This window comes from Saccopteryx leptura, chromosome 3 (genome assembly GCF_036850995.1).
Source record: "Saccopteryx leptura isolate mSacLep1 chromosome 3, mSacLep1_pri_phased_curated, whole genome shotgun sequence".
Classification (NCBI taxonomy): Eukaryota; Metazoa; Chordata; class Mammalia; order Chiroptera; family Emballonuridae; genus Saccopteryx; species Saccopteryx leptura.
The window spans coordinates 21,995,744-22,020,246 of record NC_089505.1 but is presented as its reverse complement, the minus strand read 5'-3'; the positions used below and the strand labels follow the sequence as shown (position 1 = coordinate 22,020,246).

Below are 24,503 nucleotides of genomic sequence, written 5' to 3'. Positions count from 1 at the left end.
TAGCTATGTGGGGACCCAGACAGTCCTCTGACTGTCAAGGTGAGGGTTAGGTACTCCCCTGCCACTTTGTTGCCAGGTACTAATGACATTTTCTGTCACACACAAAAACATCTGTTAGCAAGCAAAGATAAAACGTGATAAACTTGTCCTATAAGCTCAATGAAGTCCCAGTGTCCTTTTTGGTGCTACATTTTCTCTTATATTTTTTAAAAGTATTATATATTGATTGAAGAAAATAAGGAAAATAATAGAGAAGCAGACAGAAAAAAATCACCCGCTATCCCACTATTCAACAATAATCATTATTTATTGTATGTTAAAAATTAAAGCCCATCTGATTTTTCATGTATCTACTTACATTAAAAAGCAAAACTTCCAGGATCTTATTTTTTCATCTAATAATATAGCATGATATTTCCTTGAGTCATTAACTATTTAGTAATGTGGTTTTTAATAGCAACATTAGAGATCATCATACGGATAGACTGTAATTTATTTAAGCAATTCCCTATTGCTGGTCATTTAGAGAAGCTCCAGTTTACTATTGAAGGCATCGCCAGACTCTATGTAGACTTAATTCCTTTGTTTTTCAGATGTAGTCCTTATGTCTATCTTTGGCTGTTAAAATGACAATCTCCTTTTCCTTCTCTTTTAGGGTCACAGTTCTTATATAATTCTTTAATTTAGGTTTTTTTTTTTTTTTTGGTTTTTTTTTTCATTTTTCTGAAGCTGGAAATGGGGAGAGACAGTCAGACAGACTCCCGCATGCGCCCGACTGGGATCCACCCGGCACGCCCACCAGGGGCTATGCTCTGCCCACCATGGGGCGATAATCTGCCCATCCTGGGCATCGCCATGTTGCGACCAGAGCCACTCTAGCGCCTGAGGCAGAGGCCACAGAGCCATCCCCAGTGCCCGGGCCATCTTTGCTCCAGTGGAGCCTTGGCTGAGGGAGGGGAAGAGAGAGACAGAGAGGAAAGCGCGGCGGAGGGGTGGAGAAGCAAATGGGTGCTTCTCCTGTGTGCCCTGGCCGGGAATCGAACCTGGGTCCTCCGCACGCTAGGCCGACGCTCTACCACTGAGCCAACCAGCCAGGGCTAATTTAGGTTTTTTAAAACTTGTAATTTTTAGCTTTTTGCTAACGTAAGCCTTATAGTTGAACAAAGCCGGTTAAAATACTGTCTGCAAATCTTAATACACTAATTGGATTAAGCCACTAGCTTGTTTTAAATCTACAATTTTAGGAGTATATATCCTGGGGAAATATGGACAGAAGAAAATCAGAGAAATACAAGAAAAGGAGGCTGCAGAATATATCGCCCAAGCACGACGACAGTATCATTTTGAAAGTAACCAGAGGACTTGCAATATGACAGGTAAAGCAAAGAGAAATATTTATACATATATAAAGTTATTTGATGACTGGCATTAATTTGCATACCTCCAGGACCAAAGTGAGACGAAAAGGCAAAGGAAGAATGATAACATTTAGTAAATACTTATTACATGATTTAACTGAAATACATCACTTAATGTGGATTTTAAAAATCAATATAAATCATTTTATAATATAAATATTTATTTACTGATTTTATTTATTCATTCAGCAAACAACTTGGGGTACCCAGTGCTAAGGATAAGAAGGTGAACAATAAAAAAAAATCCTTGACCTTCTGAGTGTATGTGCTAGATATCATATTATCAGAGAAAAAGGTGATAACCAATGAATAATTTGGGGCAGTGATGGCTGCTCTAAGGGGAGTAAAGCTGTGGGAAGGGTGGGGTGCTCTTTAAGATAGGGAAGTCAGGCCTCTTTGAGGAGGTGAAAGCAATGATGCAATGGAGGGAGCCATGCAAAAGGCCAGAATGCCTGAGGTGGGAACAAGCTTGGCACATTCAGGAAACAGCACAAGGGCTGGATACCCAGAGCAGTGACAGAGTGACAGGCAGTAAGGCGGCTGATGGCCTGATCCCACTGGGCCTTAGATGTCTAGGTAAAGAGTTGTAAGTTCTTTAAATTTACAGTCAGCAATTACAGACCTGTAAGTCCAGCACAACAGCGTACACTCAGGCGGTGTTCATGAACGGTAATTGAACCTGCAGGGCTGGTGCCCTCCTGGGAGGGTGCCATCGCAAAGTCATTCACAAAGAACAAGGTCTTACGTTAGTTTTCAGTTGTGTACAGCATCGTCCTTTCTCTAACATTTTTTTCAAGAACAGTTAATTTAGAACAAATTGATAAAGGTAAATTCTCTTTGTTCCGTTTTAAAAGAATTTATTTTCAGAGTTAAAAGGACTTAATTTTTAGTTCAGTTTTATTTGACACATACAGAGGCTGAGCTTAAGGAGGTTAAGAGACACATCCAAAGTTATAGCTGGAGTGTGATTTTTATACTTAAAACTATAATACTTTATTCTATAAAGCAAATAGTAGTCATAAATACTGGATAAGGCACAGTAAGAGCACAGGCTCACTGAAAAACTTTCCCAATTAGCTTTCTGGTACACATTGATAATGGAATTAAAACTCATATAATTAAATTTCTATCAGTTTGAATAAGATGTAATGGATATACTAGAAAAATATTAGTACTTTTGGGTAAATATAGCTAGTTTTTCTGTCTGAGAAGTTATCTCCAACTTCAAAGATAGCATCTAATAAAATTCTCTGTGCCCTGACCATTGACTTCATCTTCTTCACGATTTTCCTAAAGAGTTAGGAGGAGTTCTTATCAAATATACACATGACAAAGTGCTTGGATGCCTAACTGACCCCAGAAACGAAGTTTCAGGATGCAAAAGTCTTGTCTCATATGAGTGCTATACCAGGATAAAAGCATTGTCTGCATTAAAAGTCAGTTGTACAGATAGAGAATTTTCCAAGCCTGCTTGGAAGCAGGATATATGATTAAGGACTGAGAGTTCTAATTGAGCATAAATTGTTATGAACAAATAGTTTGCTATGACTTCTGGAAATTCTAATTTAATCTTAGACTTCAGTGATCAAGTCTGTGGTTCAGATCAAAGGTAGTTATAGCATGCTCTGCAGTAGTCAGAGAACAGGTCCTTTCTGCCCCTCACATGGTAAGAGGGTACAACTGGAATGTGTCAGAAGCTGAATAAGGATAATAATAAGCACTAACACTTATTGAGCATTTCCAGGTGCAAAGCCCTGTTCTAAGTGCTTGGTATGTCATGATCCTTACAACAATCCTGTGAGGTAGATCTAGTGTTTTCCTGAGTTTACAGACGAGGATATGGAGGCACAGAGGTTAAGTAACTTGCTCATGGTCATGCGGGTTCATGGCTGGTAAAGGGCGGACTTGTGATTTGTGGTTGGACTGTGGATGCTTGTCAGGAGACCAGATAGCTTAAAGAAGATGTTGATTCTGGATTCATCTAGCTACAGAAGCGTGTCTGTTCAGTGTTCATACAGATGGCTAGAGGGGAAGAATAGACTTGTCTTTGGTTCAGTAGGCTGAAATGGAAAGGGAAAAGCTCTTCCCTCTCAGGAGAATTATTGAAGAGACTCCTCTCAGATCCTGTTGTTACACTATGTAATCTTTAAAGCACTTCCCTACTAACTTCATTTGCTGAATGGAGGACTCTAGCCTTGCCTTTTCTGGATAAGGTAGCATATCATGTTTGGCCAAATATAGATAGATACCGAGTACACTAAGAGATAAGCCACCTTTTACTCAGTTGGCTCTAAGCTACTACTTTTGTCAATAGTCTAAATACCTTAGGTAATTTAATCATATAACTTGAGGAAATAGCTGAAGCTACATAGCACAGTACCGAAATAAATGTGTAGCATCACTTAAAATCTTAATTTTCTATGGAAAAAATAATGTGGATTTTGTAATTATTGTCTCGCCTAGTCAAGAAATAAAAATCGTACGCTAAAGTTTTCCCTTTTAGAATGTGGCATTTGTAAACTCTTAACATTTTCTTCATCTTATCATTAGTTATTTAGTGTTATAAACTCATTTTAAATTTACACAGGTACATTTTCCCAACATTTCTTATACCATACATAAAGCCGTAAACAAACTCACTCCTACAAATCACATGCAAAGTTAAATTCCATGTAACTTTTCCCGTAGAGCCCTGCACCTTATCTTCATGTTATTCTTGGGAGTTACAGGCAACAGCCGGAACTACAGCGCAGCTTCTCTTCCCCGCAGCCAGGTGTCCTTTTCCCCGGGTCATAATCAGTGCTATCACTTTGCAGTATGTAGTAAATACATGTTTTTCTAAAATTAGAAATAAAATATGAAGCAAAAAGTATAGTTAAGATGACAATGTTGTTTTTAATCATTTTATTATTTCAGAAATAAACCTGTATTGTAAAGAAAATTTGGAGAGTACAGAAAAGAAGAGCAAAAGAAAACAAAAGATTTATCCATAATCCATAGCCCAGAGACCACCACAGTTAGCATCTGGGAATAATTCTTCTCATACTTCTTTTCTATGGGTACTGGTTTACATTGCTGTCATCCGAGCATATATAAAATTCTGTTCACTTAACATAAGCAGTTAAAGGATTTATTGGTGTATTAATGTATTTATTAGTATATTATTAATAACAATAATTTGAAAACTCCAGCCCTGCCCTTCCCTCCCGACCCTGGCTAGTTGACAGTGTGTCGTATGGACTGAAACAGCGTGCATTTCTCAATGAGGGCAAGCGTATCGCTTGTGACGTCTTGTGTGTTGTCTGCGTTACAGTGCTGTCCATGCTTCCAACACTGAGGGAGGCCCTGATGCAGCAGCTGGACTCCGAGAGCCTCACGGCGCTGCTGAAGAGCAGGTGAGCACAAGGCGCACTGTTTCTGTTTATGTGTAGTGGGCACAGATTCTGTCCCGGCGCCCGAAATACGTTCTTTCCATTTATACACTGCGCGTAGTCCCTGCGCCCGGAATACTTTTCATTTATGCACTGCGGGTAGAGTCTGTCCCAGCATCCGGAATACTTTTCATTTATACACTGCGCATAAAGTCTGTCCCAGCGCCCGGGATACTTTTCATCTATACACTGCGCGTAGAGTCTGTCCCAGCGCCCGGGATACTTTTCATCTATACACTGCGCGTAGAGTCTGTCCCAGCGCCCGGGATACTTTTCATCTATACACTGCGCGTAGAGTCTGTCCCGGCGCCCGGAATACTTTTCATCTATACACTGGCGCGTAGAGTCTGTCCCCGCGCCCGAATACTTTTCATCTATACACCTGCGCGTAGAGTCTGTCCCGGCGCCCCGGAATACTTTCATCTATACACTGCGGGTAGAGTCTGTCCCGGCGCCCGGAATACTTTTCATCTATACACTGCGCGTAGAGTCTGTCCCAGCGCCCGGGATACTTTTCATCTATACACTGCGCGTAGAGTCTGTCCCGGCGCCCGGAATACTTTTCATCTATGCACTGCGGGTAGAGTCTGTCCCGGCGCCCGGAATACTTTTCATCTATACACTGCGGGTAGAGTCTGTCCCGGCGCCCGGAATACTTTTCATCTATGCACTGCGCGTAGAGTCTGTCCCGGCGCCCGGAATACTTTTCATTTATGCACTGCGCGTAGAGTCTGTCCCAGCGCCCGGGATACTTTTCATTTATGCACTGCGCGTAGAGTCTGTCCCGGCGTCTGGAATACTTTTCATTTATACACTGCGGGTAGAGTCTGTCCCAAAGTCCGGATACTTTTCATTTATGCACTGCGGGTAGAGTCTGTCCCAAAGTCCGGAATACTTTTCATTTATGCACTGCGGGTAGAGTCTGTCCCGGCGCCCGGAATACTTTTCATTTATGCACTGCGCGTAGAGTCTGTCATTTATGCACTGCGCGTAGAGTCTGTCCCGGCGCCCGGAACACTTTTCATTTATGCACTGTGCGTAAAGTTCATACAGGCACCTGAAATATTTTTCAAACATTTTTATTTTTCTTTCTAATTAAAGCTATTAAACTTATAATATACAGGCTTATTTAGAAAAAATACTTACGAACTATATCATTGAATTCATATTTTATTTTGTCGTCTTTATTCTATGCCTTGATGCACAAAATATTTTAGGTGAACGAATATTTATATGCATTCTCATTTTGATATTAATAGACCCCGTATCACTTGGATATTGTTCAGAAATGTAATTATTGAGTGTTTCTAACCAGATACTGCAAAGCTAAGTTATGTTGAGCATTGGGCTGCTTACGGAGTTTACAATTTAATAGGTAAAGCATGTGCACGTGCATTTTAGATAAATAAGGCATATGAACTTACCTTTTATATCATTCACAAAATGAAGTGCAAATATAAGATGAGCACACAGTGATGGTAATTTACCTTACCATGACAGTGTGCTGGGTACAAAGCCCTTTCACACACAGGACCTCATATACGGACTGCAGCATGTGTTAGGATATTGTAATTTCGTGTGATGTCGTGTAAATTGAAGAAGAATTCCAGAAGGAAATGGCTTCTTATTTTAATGAACAAGGAGGGAAATGGCTGATGGCTTCAGTAAATACATTTTGATCCTTGTGGCCTTACAGAAATATTCTCTGTCCCTGTAATCGTCATCCACTACCGGGGGAAGGAAGTACGTACATGCCTCCATTTAATTTTCAGACTGAAATAATTTTCACACTTGCTCTCATTGCATTTTCACAATATCCTTGTGAGGCAGGTGTACTGCTCAGACAGCTTCAATAGCAAGCTGGAAAATTTCTTTGAAACACTTTCTATATTCAGAAAATACCTCCCAAAGTAACAATGGATTTGTGTACTTGGGGTATTTTTTATCTGATTATAGTATAATGCTAGTGATAAGGAATTCCCCCTACATTTCATCATCTTAGAAGTTGGCATAACTTCACCATTACTTACAGATATAAGGTTCAGTTTCTATGTTAGTTCATATAACTAACAGGGATTAATTTTGAAGCCAATCCTGAACCACTTTTAAATAAAAGGTATCATTCCTCTTTTCTTAATCAATACACAGGAGACTTTCTTAAGTTCCTAACGGTTTAAGACGGACAAAAGTTTCCATTCACTGTCTCCTCTTTATGTCTCAGTATTATTTTTCCTTGTCTTTATTTTGATTTGAAATTATTATTTGTGGTGCAGGGTAAAAAGCGCTTTTTTGAAAGACCTTTGCGTGAAGAGGGGCTTGAGCCCTTACAAAGTGTGATTAAATAAGGCTTTTAAGGATTGCTTTTGTATTAGCTTTCAGTCAACTAAGGTCTCTTGTAAGCCTGTCAAGCAAGTTAATTTTCTCTTTAAAATAATTATGATAACTAATCAGAACTAAATAAAAGATTTGGTGGTCTTATTTTCTCAGTTTTATAATGACATAAGCATCCATCACTGTTTTTAGCACTTGGCATTCTTATTGAAGATTGTTAGTGGCAGTGATGTTTCAGTGACAACGAATCTCAAACATTTATCACAAGGGAGGTAGAAGAACACTTTGAATGGATTAGTTTATTTTTTAAGTAGATATTTTAGTGACACTAAAGAATTAGAAGTACGAGTATTTTATCTCTTTGAATGTATGTTCATATAAATATATAAATACACATATATTTACTAGTTTGGAATTGCCACCCAGTAGCACTGAGTATCCTTGACTGAAGGTTGCCATCTCAGTCTACCATTTCCTGCTACCAGGAAGTAGGACTTTGGAGAAATGGCTGAGTTCAGGTCTGCACAAGAAATGAACAAAATAAACACACCACTTCTCATGTCAGTAACCAAGGAGGCCATCAAAGACTAAATGGGCTCATGTCAAAAGAATTCAGGAACCAACCTGAATAGTTCCCCACCTTTGTCAAAGATGAACAATTTGAACATCAGCGAGAATTAACTACAGTGAGTTGAAATATATCAAATGTATATTTAAATTCATGTATTTGTAATGAGGCTTTAAAAAAATAAAAAACTTTAGCCGTACCGGGCGGTGGCGCAGTGGATAGAGCATTGGACTGGGATGCGGAGGACCCAGGTTCGAGACCCCAAGGTCGCCAGCTTGAGCGCAGGCTCATCTGGTTTGAGCAAAGCTCACCAGCGACCCAAGCTCGCTGGCTTGAGCAAGGAGTTACTCGGTCTGCTGAAGGCCCACGGTCAAGGCACATATGAAAAAGCAATTAATGAGCAACTAAGGTGTCAAAACAAAAAACTGATGATTGATGCTTCTCATCTCTCTCCGTTCCTGTCTGTCTGTCCTTATCTATCCCTCTCTCTGACTCTTTCTCTGTCTCTGTAAAAACAAAAAACAAACAAAAAAAAACCCCACTTTATTATTTACCTTGCAATGATTATAGGACCTACTTCATTATATGTAAAATGGTAAACGAAGGAAAGAAATAGACTTTTTTCCTGTATGATTTTATAATACATATTCATATGCTCAGAAAGAAGAAAATGTCTGGAAGGATATATACCATTGTACTAATGTAAATAGTTATCACTGATTATTGAAATTACACTTGTTTTTACTATATTTTGTGAGCTTTGTTTTCTGTAGTTACCCTATTAAACCATAATTAAATATACTTTTATAAAGTTCAAAGTTTTCTGTTAGATTATGTGATTATTATTTTTCTATATTCTGATTTTTTAGGCCTTCAAACAAGCTAGAAATATGGGAGGATCTGAAGATAATAAGTAAGCTCACATATTCTGTGACTGTACATCTTTAAAAGGAAAATTTTTATACTCTGTTATGTGACATAGAATACCAATTATTGAGTGCTTGCAGAATGTATTTCTGACCAGATATTGAAAAGCTAAGTTATGTTGAACATTGGACTGCTTAAAGAGTTTACAATGTAATAGGTAAAGTATGTGAACATACATTTTAGATAAATAAGGCATATGAACTTATATTTCATATTATTAACAAAATGCAGAACCAATATAGCACAAGCACACAGTAATGATAATTTACCTTACCATGACAATTTACTGGGTACAAAGCATTTTCACACACAGAGCCTTCTATGTGGACTACAGGATATGTTGTAATTTAATGTGGTCATAGAGAGTACTTAGTGAGTGTTAATGGTTTTGGTGGTATTATCGTTATTGTATGATAGTATGTAAACCTGTCCTAGAATGTACATAAGCCTGTATCGCGTACTGTTATCGGCAATGTAATACTTTAAAGAAGTTTTACTCCAACCCAGATAGTAACTTTACTTTGATATTGAATACAAACTTTCATTCGTGATAAAAGTTTGAAGCAAAGAGCTGCCCTGGGGCATATATACCCATGTCTTAGAACTTCATACTATTAATTATTCCTATCTTTTCCCATCCATTCATCTAATATTTATCAACTGAATCATGCGTATGCCTCTCTGTCTGAAAATAAATTAAGCCTTTGTAGTACCCTGTATTTCCTTCCAGCTAGTATACATTGTCACACCCCATCTAATACTAGAGATTTCCACATTCCCTTCTCCTCACTCCCACTCACTCTTTGACACACTACACCTGACTTCCACTCCCATGTCTCCACCCAAGCAGATCTTGCAACATTAGTAGTAACTTTTAAGTTGCTAAATCCACAGAACCTTTTTCTGGTACTAGACCTCATGGCAACTTGGCTCTCCCCTGGGTCTGAGCACTGTCCTGGGCTACTGTGAAACCTCGTCCCAGGTGTTTCCCTGTGGATCTGTACCTCCCTCGGACCCTTTCATGGGCTCATCCTCCTTCGCCCGACTGCCTTTCAGGGCTGGAGTTCTTCCAGGCTTTCCTGAGTTCTGAACAGCTGCACGGACAAGTCAGAGCTCAGAGGCTGCCGCCCTGTGCTTCCCAGTCCTTTCTTGTCTTCCTTTTAAAGCTAATACATAACCCTTCACTCCATGTATTGGTTATTATTTTAATTAAGAGATCATACCTAATCTACATCAAAAAGTTGTAAGGAGACAGACAAATATTTTGAATTGGTGTACCTTTGAACTTAAACCAGTTATAAATGTATTTTTAAGTCATCTTATGGAAAAATACCCATAGGAATGATTTGTGATATTACACATTTATTGGTGTTAATAATAGTACCAAATGGTTTTCTTTCTCTATGCAGGTTTTACAAGAAGTATTGTAGCTGTATATAGTACTTGTATGCTGGTTGTTCTATTGCGAGTGCAGTTAAACATTATTGGGGGATATATTTACCTGGATAATGCAGCAGTTGGCAAAAATGGCACTGTAAGTGGACATTACTAGATATTGCCCTTTGTTTCAAAAGGTTCAAAATTTAATCGGATATTACTTATTCTGATCATTTCTATAAATTAAATATCTTTACATTCCAACTCATTGTAAACCTTTAGCATTATCATTTTTTTATATTTTGAAACTAGACTTTTTGTTATGTTAAAGAATATTATTTTGCCTATTAGTCCAGGTCCTGAAAATCTCAGCTCAAGTTACACTGAAAATACTATTTCTTGATTAATATCACAATATTAGGTAACTTAACCTTATTCTGTTTTGTGCAGACAGCCCTTGCTCCCCCAGATGTCCAACAGCAGTATTTATCAAGTATTCAGCACCTCCTCGGAGACGGTAAGATTCTCTTTGTGACCTATAAACTAACCCTAACACATTCATTTGTATTATTGAGGAATTGGAAAAGTCAATAAGGCTATTATATAATATTTGTTCTTCTTTTAATAGGCCTGACAGAATTGATCACTGTCATTAAACAAGCTGTGCAGAGGATTTTAGGAAGGTAGGACACTTCACTTTGGCTTTTCCGACTTCCTGATTCTAATGAGTAAAAGAAAAATTAGAATTGCTCTAGCAAAGCAAGTACTAACATGACAAACAGTGGCTTGTGAACTTCTTTGCAACCTAATAAGAGACACAGCCATTGGCTACTGCATTGCGGAATCTATTTTCTTCATCAATATCAACCGTTTGATACGAAGGGGAAAGTCTTAATGTTTTATTGTTTATTGATTGATTTCCAAAGAAACCAGTAACATTTGGGTCATGAGATAGAAGACCTACTTTAAAATCTGCCTCTGAGGTTTTTATCTTCCACTTCCACTGCTAATGTCTGTAATTACAGTGGGAATGTTCTTGTGAAATCTGCAGCAAGATTTCTCCTGGCTCTGCAGTAACGCCCCTTACCTGATGGCTGAGTTCTTAATCTCGAGCGATTTCCCAGGCAGCCCTTTCAGGTTTGACCGGATGAAGCAGGCTCTCAGCTAGTCACCTGTCAGGAAGAGTGTGGAGGGGTGTCATCTAGTGTCGATTAATCCCAATCTTTTCTCTGTTTCTAGTGTTTCTCTTAAACATTCTTTGTCCCTTTTGGACTTGGAGCGAAAACTAAAAGAAGTCAGAAGTCTCGTTGAGCAGCATAAATCCTCTCCTTGGGCTGATAAAGACGGACCCAGGTCTTTCCTGTGCCATTATATGATGCCAGATGAGGAAACGCCATTGGCAGCTCAGGTGCTTCTCACAACCGTTTAACCAAACCACTTACTCTCTATTTTGTCATTTTTTTCCTGTGTTTTTTTTTATTTAGATTTCTGAATGTCTTAAAAGGTGAACAATTGAAAGATACACATTTCAATAATTTAAAACCTCATTAATTTAGAAAACAAATTTCCTATATGACTGACTTCTAGTTAGAAACACTGATAATTTTAGCTATTCAGCAGATTTTCATTGAGTGTTAGTTAGTATGTGACATACTCTGCAGCGTGGTCAGGATAAAGTGAGTGGGCCGTGTTCACTGCACGTGGGGAGCTCAGGAGACAGCGCCAGCTCATGCGGCGAGAGCGTATTTCCAGAGATCGGGTAGCAGAAGAGAGTGCTGATAGTTGAGGCAAGATCCTGAAGAGCTTTGTGTGCCAAGACAGAGAATCTGAACTCAAATTTATAGACAGAGAAAGGCAAATTTTAACCAGGCCAGTACCACTGTCACATTTGCTTTTTAAAATAAGTCAGTGGTGGAGCATCACGTGGACTGAGGAGGCCGTCTTCCTCCTCCAACACCACCTCCCTGGGGTTGCCACTCTCCTGCGTCTCCCAGCAGCTGTGATTTGAGATTTTCATTGATGAAGAATTACAAAATTGCCAAGGGTTTCAGCTTATATACCTCATTTTTAAATAATTATTGGGTTTTCATATATAAGTGGATTGCACCCATGCTTTGCAGTTGAGAAAAGAGTTACCTCTCACTTGACAACTGAGGAAGCCGAGACCAGAAACCCCTATGCCGAACGTTAGCATTAGACAAAGGATGCCATGTTTCTAGGGCGGTCTTCCCTGCCCCCCATAGACCCCAAAGATAGACCTGTTGGGTGCTGAGAGACCCTGCATTTATGAGTATGCCAAAAAAAAAAAAGTTGCAACCCATTTAAGGGTGGTACCAAAATGAACAAGCAGAACAGATGGGACAAAAGTAATATAAGAAACAGGAGAGAACTTTCTTACAGATGAGAATCTCAAGGAGATGCAACAAGAGTATTAAAAAAGCACTCTGGAATGATAAAACAGTTTCCAAATTTTAAAATTCAGCAGTGGAACTAAAAAAAGAAAACAATTCAAAAGAACACATGAAGGGAGAAATGATGAACCAGATGTCCCCTGAATTGAGTTAAAAGCTGGCACATCAAATTGAAAAGACCCCAGACTAGCGCAGGCTCATGAGAAAGGCACATGTGTCCCCTGATAAAATGTCTACCAATAAAAGAAAAGAAACTACTTTACAAGTCTGCGACCTCACATGCTATGCTATTTTTTTCTTTGTAAATATATTCTAGAAATGTGACCAAGAGGGCCCCAATGAACAAAGATGTTACAAAGTATAATTTTACTTTGACTCATTTTTTAAAATCACCTAACCCTTTTCTTAGTTTAACATTTTTTGATTGTTAATAGTACACAGACTCTTAGATATTGTCAACTCTTGAGTTTATTAATATGACTAGCTTCATCATAACCCTGTGCTAATATTTGAAACCTGAAGTGTGGCATTTTAATTCTACAGGCCTGTGGGCTTTCTCCTAGAGATGTTACCACTATTAAGCTACTCAATGAAACTAGGGACATGTTGGAAAGGTTTGTATACCACATGTACCAGAAAACATGTGTTTCTATTTTGACTGTACTATGACCATTTTTAGTCTGTCTTGAACAACATATTCAACATAATCTTGTTAAAATTAAATTTTGATTTTACTGCACTGCCTTTGGGTAGGATTTCCTACCTAAACTAGTGGTTCTCATTAGGGTGGGGAGAGAAGCAGAGATCTTTTTCGATATATCCATGCCTGGCCACTTACTTTTCTGGCCTAAAGATTCTGTATACTAATTGAGGGACTGCAAGATAGTATTTATATTTTGAAAAAAGCTTTCAAGTATGATTCTGGTATACCCATATATACTAGTAAATTACAAAGCAGCTCTGTCAAAACAAACAAACAAATTGAAATTGTAACTGGAGAAGTTTTAATTACCAACTTGAAGCCACTCAGTGCTGACTTGGGGCATTGGGAAGAGATAGGTGCTCTTGTGAGCCGGAACTAGCCTGCTTCAGCTAATCTTCATACACACTCATGCACACGCACTCTCAATTTGAGAACTACTCCCCCTATCCCTTTCAGAATAAATTATCATGTTTTGAAAATTTTGAGTGATAAAAATTTCACATCTTCCCTAAATTGAGTATTACAATTTTAATTCACCCAGAAGAGAGCCAGGGCGTTAAAAGTAGAAAAAGCACCGCCTGTATATCAGAGGACCAGACCTAGATTCAAGATTGGTTTGCCTGTTTATTAGCTGTTCAACCTTGCTTGAGCCACTTAAACTTGCTGATAATTTTATCATTGTAAAATGTGAGTAGTAATACCAGTCTTACCACTTTATCTTAAGTGATTAAAATATCAAAACTTCTTTTACATTAAAGATAATTTAAGACCATTTCTCTAATTCTATTTTTGATGAAAGTATATACTCTGTTTATAATATTTTTTCATGATGTTGAAGAAAATCAGCAAATTTTTAGGTTAACTCAGCTACCGAATCTACTATCTGAATTCATCAAGTTCTAGTCTCTTGAATTTCTGCAGTAGCAATCACCCCTTTCTTCTTATTCAGGTTTCTACCAAATCACTCTAGGAAGCTCTAGAAAAGTTCATCAGTGAACTTTTGCCAAATCCAGTCAGCATATAATGTTCATCTTGATCTTTCTCTGATAATTGGCACTGTCAATCGAGGCTTTCTTGAAATCCTTTTCTCATATGACTTCCATGGCAGTATAATCTCTTAATTATTATCTCAATTCTCAGATCATATTTTCTTAGGTTCTTCTCTGTCTGTATTTTCTTTAAACGTTAGAGTTTCCCAGGTATTTGTTCTTATTTCATCCTTAATTGCTCCAAGCAGTTCTATATACTCCCATTGCTTTAACTACAGTCTGTATGTTAATAATTCCCAAATTTATAACCCTCACCCTCCACTCCCACGTGTTGGTATGGATTGATATTTCTGCATGTCAGAGATAGAACTAATTTGTTCAACTAGGCATTCTGACTTTCATAGCACACATACATTTTTCTTCATATCAGAGTTTCTGTGAAGTGCTAATATGGTATAACAGAAAGGTCTTAAACTTTCAGATCAAAAAGGCTTGGGTTCAAATTCTAGTTTCCCCATTTACTAATTACATACCATTGGACAAATTCCTTTATCCCTCATGTATCTGGTTCCTCATCTGTACAGGATAATAAAATTTTCTAAATTACTGGTGTTTCATGATGGAATATGTAAAGCAAGCAAGCCTATAATCTGTGACTATAAGATCTCTCTTCCAAGAGTTTCTTCAAGAGAAGTAACACCATTATTGATATTTTTAATGCATTAAACAAAATGCTGATGAATGTGAGAAAATCTAAAGAAATAGATGAATATTATTATTATATTGTGTTAGTAATAAGCTCTCTTTTATGCTAATTTTTAAAGATTGACTCCTTGGTATATTTTTATAGTATTTATAGATAAAACCTAGATTGTGACTAGAAATGGTAGTTGTCAAAGATAGCCACAGTTATTGAATTTATTTTCTTTTATCTTGAAAATGTAAATAGTAACTTATACTTCTTATTTTGTGCAGTCCAGATTTTAGTACAGTTTTGAATACCTGTTTAGACCGAGGTTTTAGTAGACTACTAGACAATATGGCTGAATTCTTTCGACCTACTGAGCAGGACCTGCAGCACGGTAACTCCATGAATAGGTAAGATGGCATGTAAAAATGGTACCAAGTCTAGTGAATATTCTAAGAAAATAGAACTTTTGATGTATTTTTTCTTTTTTTGATCCAGATAACAAAAAAAAATCTTGCAGGTTACATTTGAATGCTCATTTTTCAGCAACTTAAATTCCATTAAACCAATTACTCTTTCATTAGTAGAACTTCTGGACTCAATATTAAAACTGTCATTTTTTCCCAAAATAATTAAGTACTTAAGTTAACTATTAATAGTGAAGTACTTAAGTTAAAAGTGTATCTTTTCCCAATATAGTTAAGTACTTAAGTTGTAAAACTACCTTTCTATATGCCAAATTCCAATTATTAGATTTTTAAAACTCTTTAGAATACAAAACTGAAACTTTTAAGTTTTAATGCATTCTCTAGTTCTACTCCAGTATTGCAAGCCATGATTGGCCTAATTCAGTACTTTTGTAGTGCATTCCTATTGTTACTTTCCATCTGTTGAATTATCTTCTAGTTCTGTACATACATAAGCATATTCATTTCCAGCCCTGATTGTAGGACTGGGAATATTTAATTGGTGAAATTGTTGGTAACTTTATTTTATTTTTTAAATCTACTCATTACCTCTAGGCAAGTTTCCCTGAAGGGTTTTACTGTGTTCTGAGCACTCTTTTTATTTGATTGTTTGTTTGACTTTAAAGAAGGGGTGGGGGGAGAGAGGGAAACATTGATTTATTGTTCCATTTATTTGTGCATTCATCACTTGATTCTTGCATGTGCCCTGATGGGGGATCGAACCCACAACCTTGGCATATCAGGACAGTGTTCTAACCAATGGATCTTTCTGGCCAAGGCCTAATTGTTAGTCATTTTAATCATAACTATTACTAAATAATGGATTCATGATGCCAAAGGTATTTTATTGTTTTATTATATCCTTATCACCTTAACATAGGCACTTTAGATCTCCCTGTTAGACTTTATACTCTTTAAGAAACTCTGCCTTTTATAGTAAATGCAGAAGTGACAGGTACAACCTGACTTGTGGTGGCGCAGACTAATTTTATTAGTGGTGACATAGTGGATAAAGCGTCTACCTGGAACGCTGAGGTCCCCAGTTCAAAACCCTGAGCTTGGCCCTGGCCGGTTGGCTCAGCGGTAGAGCGTCGGCCTAGCGTGCGGAGGACCCGGATTCGATTCCCGGCCAGGGCACATAGGAGAAGCGTCCATTTGCTTCTCCACCCCTCCGCAGCGCCTTCCTCTCTGTCTCTCTCTTCCCCTCCCGCAGCCACGGCTCCATTGGAGCAAAGATGGCCTGGGCGCTGGGGATGGCTCTGTGGCCTCTGCCCCAGGCGCTAGAGTGGCTCTGGTCGCAACATGGCGACGCCCAGGATGGGCAGAGCATCGCCCCCTGGTGGGCAGAGCGTCGCCCCATGGTGGGCGTGCCGGGTGGATCCCGGTCGGGCGCATGCGGGAGTCTGTCTGACTGTCTCTCCCTGTTTCCAGCATTTAGAAAAATGCAAAAAAAAAAAAACAAAAACCCTGAGCTTGACTGGTCAAAGCACATATCGAAGTTGATGCTTCCTGCTCCTCCCCCCTTCTCTCTTTCTCTCTCTCTCTCTCTCTCATTCTCTCTTTCCTCTATCTAAAATGAATAACTAAAATCTGAAAAAAAATTATCTATGAAAGTAATAGGTACTAAATCAATGTTAATGGGCTATAAACTCATTAAAACTAAGGGAAACGGTAACTGATATGCACTGTATGTGCAGTATCCTAATTCATCCTTAAATATATGGGACAAGAGATTACTTGCCCAATTCTCTGGGACATTTCATTATACAAAAAGAAGAAGCAGCAATTAAAGATATGGACTGCTTAGAGCCATAAAATTTATCTTCTGAAACAATTTAAATATTATCTTAACATCTTTTTTAGCAATTCTTTAAATTATACAAAAATAAATTTGAGTTCCTGTATACTTACTAAATCAAGGTGTTCCAATTCATAAAATTTCACTCTAATCTCTGCCTAGCAAAGTATTAATTATTTTTTGAGTGTTGAAGAATTATAATAATTGTTTTAGCATGAACAAATACTTGATCTTATATAGTGAATTTTAAAATTTTGCTTCAACCTCAGCAGCTATTTATAGTCTCCCTTTTCGGAAATCCTGTCATACTTACGTGTACTTCTTGTACAATCTACATGTTTCACCTTGAACTGCAGTCTTCCTTCTCAGGTACATTTTAAGCCTCTCAAAGTCAGAGGCTATCTTATGCCCTTCCATATTTCATTGTATACACTAGGCACCCAGTAGAAATTTCCTATCTTAAGTTTTTCTTTTATGTCTATAACTAACTTTATACTCCATGACTCAATGGTAGAAACATTCCTATTATGCCTACTGTCATGTGCATTGTTTAACATGTCGTGGAAGTTATAGTCATAACAATAAGTCAAGAGAAAAGATTTTTAACTATCGGCAAAGAGACAAAATATGTGTATAACAATCCATAACCCTCAAGAGGATCAACTGAACAGTGATGTAAACTAATAATAGCTCAAATTATATATGTGTACATACTATTTATGTGTTATTAACCAATGTTACCTCAGTATTTTTATTATATTAGTGTTGTAAGGCTAGGGAAAGACCAGTTTTAAGAACTAAATACAGAACCACCTTTAATTTTTATATATTAACCTGAAAATAAACAAGTTTTACTGAACACTTATTACTGTATCATAAACAGTTAGTTGACTCTTGATTGTCTAAGTTAAATACTTATCTTTATAAACTGATACCAGTTTTGGAAAACAAGGGGAGAAATTATTGTTATATAATGGTGATCTGTTTTTATACTTGGAAATCCAAGAGAACCAACTAAAACTTGTGAAGTTAGCCTCTGAAAATTAATCTATATATGAGGTCAAACTACCATCAAAATCCCATTAGGGATGAGAAGGTGGATGCTTTATTTTTGAGCCTGAAAACTTGATAGTAAAGGTGATCTGGAGGAATAAAAGGATGAGACTATCGAAGGAATTATTTAAAAAGGAGAGCAATGAATGTACTTTCTCATAGAATATATGAAGTGAAGTTATTAAAATAATATTTTAAAAGAATAGATAACTCAGTGGAATAGAATATAATATCTGGAAACAGACTCAAATATATAGGATAGCATTATATAATCAAGATGAGGAAGAGATGTATTATTTTGTAAATGATATGACAAATAGTCATATTATAATAACTAATTATAAAGTAATAATAAAGTTAGGGCCTTTCTATACCATACATTTGGAAATATATATCTAGGAGGTTTAAACAGTAAAAATATAAATGAACTGATAGAAAACAGGCTTCAGCATTTTCATTATATTTAAAAGGAAAGTACTAGTCTAACTCCAACTATCAGTGTATAAAGTATGATATTTAATGTAATAAACCAAAGTCTATAACCCACACAGAAATTCATTTTATCATTTAACAGTCATTATATCACATATAACATTTATTCATCTTACAAATGCTTGTTGAACACTTACAAGTTAGAAGGTCATTGCTGTAGTCCAGACAAGGGATAATGCTAACTTGGACTAGGTTTGGCAGTGGGAAGCAGTAGACATACTTAAGAAATACTTGAGGTTGTGGAGAGGCAGGAGAAGGAAGTGCCGAGGGTAGTGCTCAGGTTTCCTGTGACACAGTCGGATAGAGGGAATGCTGTAGAGGGGAAACTCATTCACATCGCTGGTAATTAAGGGAAATACGGAACAAAACTGTGAGATACCATTTTCAGCTATCAAACATGCAGAGATTGAAGAAAAAGATAATGCTTGGTACAGAAAGAAGGCATGATGGAGCAGGTATTCTCACCCTGCTGGAGAAGCAGCGGGCATTTGACAGTAGATATTGTGAACTTTAACATTCATACCCTGTGCCCCAGTAACTCTGTGGTAATACAAAGAGTTATTTATATTAAGGAAAATTAGACAAAAACTTAAATGCTTAATTTTAAGGAGCTGGTGATATAAATTGCCACAGCTAGATGGATTACTATATAATCATTACAAACAAAAACTTTGGAAGAACGTTTAATAAGATGAAAACATGCTTATATGAATAAAAAATTCGGAACAGTTTTGCTTGAGAAGTTATAGTTACGTCTTTTAAAAAACATAGATATGGGCCCTGGCTGGTTGGCTCAGTGGTAGAGCATCAGCCCAGAGTGTGAAAGTCCCGGGTCCGATTCCCAGCCAGGGCACACAGGAGAAGTGCCCATCTCCTTCCACCCTTCCCCCTCTCCTTTCTCTCTCTCTCTCTCTCTCTCTCTCTCTCTCTCTCTCTCTCTCTCTCCCTCCAGCAGCCAATGCTACATTGGAGCAAAGTTGGCCCCAGTGCTGAGGATGGCTCCATGGCCTCCACTTCAGGCGCTTGAATGGCTCCAGTTGCAATGGAGCAACACCCAGATGGGCAGAGCATCGACCCCTAGTCCACTTGTTGGGTGGATCTGGGTTGGGTGCATGTGAGAGTATGTCTCTCTGCCTCCCTGCTTCTCACTTCAGAAAAATACAAAAAAAAAACAACAACAAAGGAACAAACATAGATATGTATAAAAATTACTGAAGAAATTAACCATGATGTGAATTATAGTTATTTCTAGGTGGTGTAGTTATGTGTGATTTTTATTTTCTTATTAACACCTTTCTGTATTTTTCCATAGCTATGTGTTAATAATTAAAATGTTAGATACCTATAAGAGAAATTTCAGAGAATCCTTACTGCTGTGATGATGTTTCAGTCTTTCCAGTGTCAGCCTGCCTTTAGCTAAGATAATTCCAATAGTAAATGGACAGATCCATTCGGTCTGCAGTGAGACACCTAGTCATTTTGTTCAGGTAAGAAGAAATCTTGGGGGTATTAAAAATAGATTATATTTTCGGTTGTGGTCCTGTTTGTCTAACATAAAATTACATTTCTCTCCTGTGATGTTTGTTCAAAGAAACCAAAAACTTGAAAGCACATGTTGAGTGGTTTCATGAATGCCCACGAGAGTAATAATATAACACGGCAAATGTATGAGGCTGGGATAGCTTTCTCCATGTTATACTCCAACACCTGATAGACTGCATGTTAGTCCAGATACATTCTAGTGGTCGGTCAAATTTACAGTGTTAATGTGTTGCATTAAGCTGTGTTAGAATATGGAGCCTTGAGGCAGATCAGTGATACAAGTCCTCCAATTTTGAGAAAAATTGAAAAACTTTTGTAGAGAAGTAAAGCATTTTAATAATTAATAAATACAACTATGAATAGTACATCAATAATCTGCTCACTAAAAGCTGCAGAGACAGTAGGTTATTTAAATTTTTACTAGGCTACCTAATACTCCATCCTCTTTCCTAGGAAAGCATTTTAGAGTGCATTGAGTAAGACTAGTGTTATAAAAGGAATACTCCGAATCCACATAAGTGTTTTTTTCTGAGTCATCTGCAAACTTGGAAACTGTAAGATAAGTAAAGGATTACTTGCAGTATACCTCAATTTCCAACTACCTCAATAATGTTCAATGAGAAGGCTCCCTGGACCTAAGTGTAAAGATGGCATCCCTCATATAGGAACCTAAACAATGAATATCTCCTAGAACTTATTGTAAGAAAAAATACTCCTTTTATTAAAAGGTTTCCTTTTTTTACTTTAATGCTACAAAACTTAGAGCTAAATTTCTTTCTGCAGAAATGAATTCCAAGTATCTAGATATTTTGCAGAGTGTAATGTTTTGTCGTCATCTTTGCTAGGATCTGTTGATGATGGAGCAAGTGAAAGACTTTGCGGCTAACGTCTACGAAGCTTTTAGTACCCCTCAGCAACTGGAGAAATAGCATCTTTGTCAAAGAAGCCTACAGTTGAATTAATTGACTTTTAAAAATATACTGAATGAATCAATTATATATATATAGGGTAATGATTTGTTACCAAATGCCTAATAAAAAATATTCTTAAAGTCTTCATTTCATAATAAAACAGGTTTATTTGTCATCTTAATATATTTTTTAAAGTCGTCAACAGACTTTGTGGGCACATCTGAATAGACACAGCATATATATCAGAATTTGTTACCTCAGAGATATTAGTTCTAAGCTGACTGAAAATTAATGTAGATACTTTTTTATATAATATGAAATTCCATATACTTTTTGACATTAATACTGAGGTAAGATCTTGTTGGGAAATAGGTGTTAAGTTTGGAAAATATGATATTTAATGAATTATAGAGTTCACTGGACTGCGGTATCAGTAGTAAGTCAGACTTTTCTCCACTCTCCTCAAAGGAATAAATTATTTATCTTAAATATACCTGGCAGAGGACTTTTCTTTTTATGGAAATCAGGGATTTTAACAATCATGATCAGCATATTTTTTCTTTACTATTAAAAATCCTTAGAAAATTACAGGGTGATTTAGAGGCTAAATTGTTTTGATGCCATTTACTCATGGCTATTAACTACATAGTTTCATTTGTATGTAAATAATAACTTTGTATTGATTTTACGCACAGTGGATATTGCAATAAAATATTTTAGTAAAATACAGTTTTGTTTAGTGAATACTTTATAGCAATGTTTTTCAACCAGTGTGCCGCGAGACATGGTTAGGTGTGCCGTGGGGAAATTAAACATGGGTCCCCAAACTACGGCCCGCGTGCCGGATACGGCCAGCGGAGGCTATTTATCCGGCCCGCCGCCAGCCGCCTCCATCCGAACATAAACATTCCCCTCACAATCCCTCCAGCTATCAGCAACAGGAAGAGTGGAGGCACAGGGAACGCTCACTGACCAATCACCTTCTAGGATTCATCCCGACCACTAGCGATGAACCAATAGTAGGCTGCCTCTCATCCACACCCAGGAAGGTCCCCGCCCGGGCTGCCCGCGCTTGTCATTGTGTGGCCACGGGTGAGCAGTTGAAGCTGCTACTCCCCATGGTCCCGATTTCTAATCCTGGTCAGGACTGGAGGTAAATGTTGCCACCACTAGATGAAGCCTCAGCCTCAGCTGGTTATGTCTATCCTGATGGTGTATGTAGATATTTGACCTTTTTCTTTTTAAAAGAGGCCCCTGCAGAGGGTGATATACAATGCATCACAATGTTATCTAACTTTAAAGCTAAAGTTTGCTGATCTTCCTTTGGACAGTTTTTAGTTATCTGTTGCCAAGGAGTTCCCCATTCTGGCCAACAAAGCTATTTTGACATTGCTCCCGTTTTCAACCACATATCTATGTGAGCTGAGCTTCTCAAGCTTGACTGCGATAAAAACTAAAAACAGAGACTGAGAACTGTTGAGGAAGAGTTTCGTGTGTCTTTCTACCATTCCTGCCAGGATATCCCTTTTGTGTTCATCGAAATAGGCCCAGGTTTCACACTGAGTATAAATACATTTAGAAACTATATTATTAACTATATGTATAATATGTACTGTGTTACAGTGTCATTTTGTGTCATTTTGGTAGATGGTGTGCCCCAGGATTTTGTAAATGTAAAAAATGTGCTGTGACTCAAAAAAGGTTGAAAATCACTGCTTTATAGCCATTAATACATTTGTTCCATAGCATTTCTTTCTTTCTTCCCTGTCCCCCCGTTTTGTTCATCCAATTCATCTGCTGTGGGATATTTGGGTTGCTTCCTCCTCTTGGCCATTGAACATAATGCTGTGAACACAAATGTGCAAACATCTCTTCAAGACCCTGTTGGGTATGTTCCCAGAAGTGAAATTTATGGATCATATAGTAATTCTATTTTTAGTTTTTCAAGGACCCTCCATACTGTTTTTCATAGCTGTTGCTCCATTTTACATTCCAACCAAAAGTGCACATGGGTTCCAGTTTCTTTACACCTTTCTAACACTCGTGATTTTGTTTTGTTTCTTGACAGTAGCCATTCTAATGGATATGAGCTGCTATCACAGTGTAGTTTTGATTTGCATTCCTGTGATGATTAGTGATGTTGAGCATCTTTTCATATTCTTGTTGTCCATATGTAAATCACCTTTGGAGTAATGTCTATTCAAGTCCTTTGCCCATTTAAAAAATTTTTTATGGAATTTATTGGCATGACATTGCTTAATAAAATTATATAGGTTTCAGGTATACAATTCTATAATCCATCATCTGTATATTGTATTGTGTGATCACCACCCCAAGTCAAGTCTCCTTCCATCACCATTTATTCCCCTTTACCCTCTTCTACCTCTTTCTACCCCCTTTCTCTCTAGTAATAACCATAGTTGTTTGTGTTGATGAGTTATTTTTCTTTGCTTAATCCCTTTACCTTTTTTACCCTTTACCCCTCCCCCAACAGCTGTCAGTCTGTTCTCTGTATCTATGAGTCTGTTCCTACTTTGTTTTGTTTATTAGATTCCACATATAAGTGAAATCATGTGGTATTTGTCTTTGGTTGACTCGCTTATTTCACTTAGCATAATACTTTCCATGTCTATCCTGTCATGAAAGATAAGATTTCCTTCTTTTTACGGCTGAGTAGTATTCCATTGTGTAAATGTACCACAGCATTTTTATCCACCCATCTGCTGATAGGCACTTGGGCTACTTCCAAATCTTGTCTATTGTAAATAGCACTGCCATCAACATAAGGGTGCATATATTCTTTTGAATCATTGTTTCAGATTTCTTCAGATATACGCCCAGAAATGGAATCGCTGGGTTATAAGGCAGTTCCATTTTTAGTTTTTTGAGGTAGCTCCATATTGCTTCCCACAGTGGCTGCACCAGTCTGCATTCCCACCAACAGTGTACAAGGGTTCCCTTTTCTCCACATCCTTATCAACATTTGATGTTTGTGGTTTTACTGATGAAAGCCATTCTGACAGGTATGAAGTGGAATCTTACTGTGGTTGTAATTTGCATTTCTCTGATGATTAGTGACATTGAGCATCATTTCATATGTCTGTTAGCCATCTGTCCTCTTTGAAGGAGTGTCTATTCAGGTCCTTTGCCCATTTTTTAATTGGATTGTTTTCTAGGTGTTAAACTGTATAAGTTCTTTATAAATTTTGGATATTAGCCCCTTATCAGATATATCATTGACGATTATGTTCTCCCATTCATTGTGCTGTCTTTTTTATTTTGTTGATGGTTTCCTTTGCTGTGCACCAACTTTTTAGTTTGATTTAGTCCCATTTGTGTATTTTTTTCTTTCCCTTGCCCAAGGTGATATATCAGAAAACATTGCTACAAGAAATGT

The 24,503-nt window shown here is 37.5% G+C and overlaps 1 protein-coding gene across 2 annotated transcripts in view; it reads left to right on the top strand.

Moving 5' to 3' along the window:
• The window catches only part of PEX3 (peroxisomal biogenesis factor 3), a 33,604-nt gene extending 12,351 nt beyond the window's left edge, over positions 1–21,253 (top strand). The window contains exons 2-12 of one of the 2 annotated variants that reach the window (XM_066373088.1): positions 1,245–1,376; positions 4,732–4,813; positions 8,618–8,661; positions 10,085–10,209; positions 10,503–10,569; positions 10,681–10,735; positions 11,292–11,460; positions 13,007–13,077; positions 15,131–15,253; positions 20,044–20,140; positions 21,041–21,253. In XM_066373088.1, the coding sequence (XP_066229185.1) occupies positions 1,245–1,376; positions 4,732–4,813; positions 8,618–8,661; positions 10,085–10,209; positions 10,503–10,569; positions 10,681–10,735; positions 11,292–11,460; positions 13,007–13,077; positions 15,131–15,253; positions 20,044–20,140; positions 21,041–21,124 (1,049 nt within the window). In that variant the 3' untranslated portion in view covers positions 21,125–21,253. The remainder of the gene's footprint in view (positions 1–1,244; positions 1,377–4,731; positions 4,814–8,617; positions 8,662–10,084; positions 10,210–10,502; positions 10,570–10,680; positions 10,736–11,291; positions 11,461–13,006; positions 13,078–15,130; positions 15,254–20,043; positions 20,141–21,040) is intronic. The other variant, XM_066373089.1, reaches the window with a different exon arrangement.
• Positions 21,254–24,503: the final 3,250 nt, after the last annotated feature.